This window comes from Setaria viridis, chromosome 4 (genome assembly GCF_005286985.2).
Source record: "Setaria viridis chromosome 4, Setaria_viridis_v4.0, whole genome shotgun sequence".
Lineage (NCBI taxonomy): Eukaryota > Viridiplantae > Streptophyta > Magnoliopsida > Poales > Poaceae > Setaria > Setaria viridis.
The window spans coordinates 27141577-27143911 of NC_048266.2; the positions used below are offsets into that span (position 1 = coordinate 27141577).

At 54.3% G+C, this 2335-nt stretch overlaps 1 protein-coding gene across 1 annotated transcript; it reads left to right on the plus strand.

Annotated features, from left to right (window-relative positions):
* Positions 1–1482: 1482 nt before the first annotated feature.
* Positions 1483–1809, plus strand: LOC140222629 (uncharacterized). Its single transcript, XM_072293459.1, has one exon. The coding sequence runs from the start codon at positions 1483–1485 to the stop codon at positions 1807–1809; it is 327 nt and encodes a 108-aa protein (XP_072149560.1).
* Positions 1810–2335: the final 526 nt, after the last annotated feature.

Below are 2335 nucleotides of genomic sequence, written 5' to 3' on the forward strand. Positions count from 1 at the left end.
TTCCCGGCCAAATAGGAAAGTGAGCTCGTCGACTTCCTGCATGCCAACTGGGACATCTTCACTTGGAAGCCTGCTGATATGCTGGGGATCCCGAGGGAGGTCGCTGAGAACGCGCTACACATTGCCCTGGGCTTGAAGCCCGTTAAGCAATGCGTGCGCCGCTTCGACAATGAGAGGCGTAGAGCCATAGGCGAGGAAATCGCCAAACTCCTGGCGGCCGGTTTTATTAAGGAGGTGTACCACTCTGACTGGCTCGCTAACCCAATTCTTGTAAAAAAGAAAAATGGGAAATGGAGAATGTGTGTTAACTATACTAGCCTTAACAAGGTGTGTCCTAAGGATCATTTTCCTTTACCACGCATAGATCAGATAGTCGACTCCACCTCAGGATGCGAAATCCTCTCCTTTCTGGATGCCTACTCGGGCTATCACCAAATCGCGATGAAAGAGTCTGACCAGGTCATGACCTTCTTCATCACCCCGTATGGTTCGTACTGTTGTGTGACCATGCCTTTCGATCTGAGGAATGCCAGTGCCACCTACCAACGATGCATGTAGTGGTGTTTCGCCGACCAGATTGACCCGCCCGACCAGCCCAACCAGGTCGAGCGGCCAAGGGCCACTATTGCTGTCTATGTGGATGACATAGTGGTACAGATGGCTCGGGCAGGCGACCTGATCGCAAATCTAGCCACAACATTCGTGAACCTCCGGGTTCAGCGTTAAACTAAATCCCAAGAAATGCATTTTTGGGGTTCCGAGGGGGAAGCTACTCGGGTACATCATGTCCGAGCGTGGCATCAAAGCCAACCTCGAAAAAATCACGGCCATCACAAATATGGGTCCCATACACAATGTCAAGGGCGTACAAAGGCTCACAGGTTGCTTGGCCGCTCTGAGCTGATTCATCTCCCGACTTGGCGAGAAGGGGCGCTCTACAAGCTCCTTAAGAAGTTGGACGCATTCGTCTAGATGGAAGAGGCACAGAAGGCTTTGGAGAGCCTCAAAGCGCTACTGACCTCAGCCCTAGTCCTCGTTGCTCCTAAACGAGAGGAACCCCTCCTCCTCTACATCACGGCATGTGACCACGTCGTCAGCGCTGTTCTCGTCGTCGAAAGGGAGGAGCCCAGACACGTGTTGAAGGTCCAGCGTCCGGTGTACTTCATCGGCAAGGTACTCACCAACACCAAGGTGTGCTACCCCCAGGCCCAGAAGCTTCTGTACGCCGTGCTGATGGCAAACCGGAAGCTCTTGCACTACTTCACCGAGCATGAGGTAACGTCACCTCGTACCCGCTGGGAGAGATCATCCACAGCCACGACGCCATGGGCCGGATCTCCAAGTGGGCGCTCAAGCTCATGGGGTACAAACATCAAGTACGCCCCCCACACCGCGATTAAGTCTCAAGCCCTGGATGACTTCGTCGCCGAATGGACGGAGGTCCAGTCCCCAACCTCTGACGTCACCCACGAATACTAGACGATGAACTTCGATGGGTCAGTCATGGGACTAGGTGCGGGGGCTGGAGTGGTCCTGATCTCCCCGAAGGGAAACAAGCTCCGCTACGCAATCTGCCTCCACTTCAATACCTCAAATAACGTCATGGAATATGAAGCCCTCATCAACAGGCTACGTATCGCCATCGAGCTCGGTGCGACGCGGCTTTTCATCCGCGGCGACTCGGAACTAGTGGTCGACAAAGTCATGAAGGAGTCATCCTGCAAAAGTCCACTCATGGCAGTGTACTGCCAAGAAGTGCGCAAGCTCGAGGGCAATTTTCGAGGAATCGAGCTGCACCATGTCCTGTGAAGGGACAATGGCGCTGCCGACTCCCTCGCAAAATTGCGGCCAAGCGGGATTCGGCCCCGGATGGGGTCTTCGTTAACGACCTCCACGAGCCATCCGCCCGCATCCGGGTGAATCGGACCCAAGCGCAGCCCGGTCCGAATCAGGCACTTAAGGTTTCCAACGCATTAGGGTGGCCCGACCCCAACCAAGGGCTCGGGGGCTCCAACCCGGACACCGTGGTGATGGTGCTCGACCCGACTGACTGGAGGGCGCCGTTGCTCGCCTACATCCTCGAAGAAGTCCTCCCACCGGATAGGACCGAAGCGCAATGAATCGCTCGATGTGCCAAAATGTTTGTTGCCATCGGTGATGAACATTACAAACGAAGTCCGTCGGGGGTACTTTTACAATCGGTGGTTGGACGAGCTTTACAAATGAACTTTACTAAATGTTTGCCACCACTTGATTTGGAATAACTGGTGGTTGGACGAGCCTATCCATGAAGACAGCTTGGAGCTACCTGATCTCCTAGAGAAGATAGCCATAC

Excerpts from the sequence above, each read along its gene's own strand:
- LOC140222629 (XM_072293459.1), top strand. The coding sequence starts at position 1,483 with ATGAACTTCGATGGGTCAGTCATGGGACTAGGTGCGGGGGCTGGAGTG.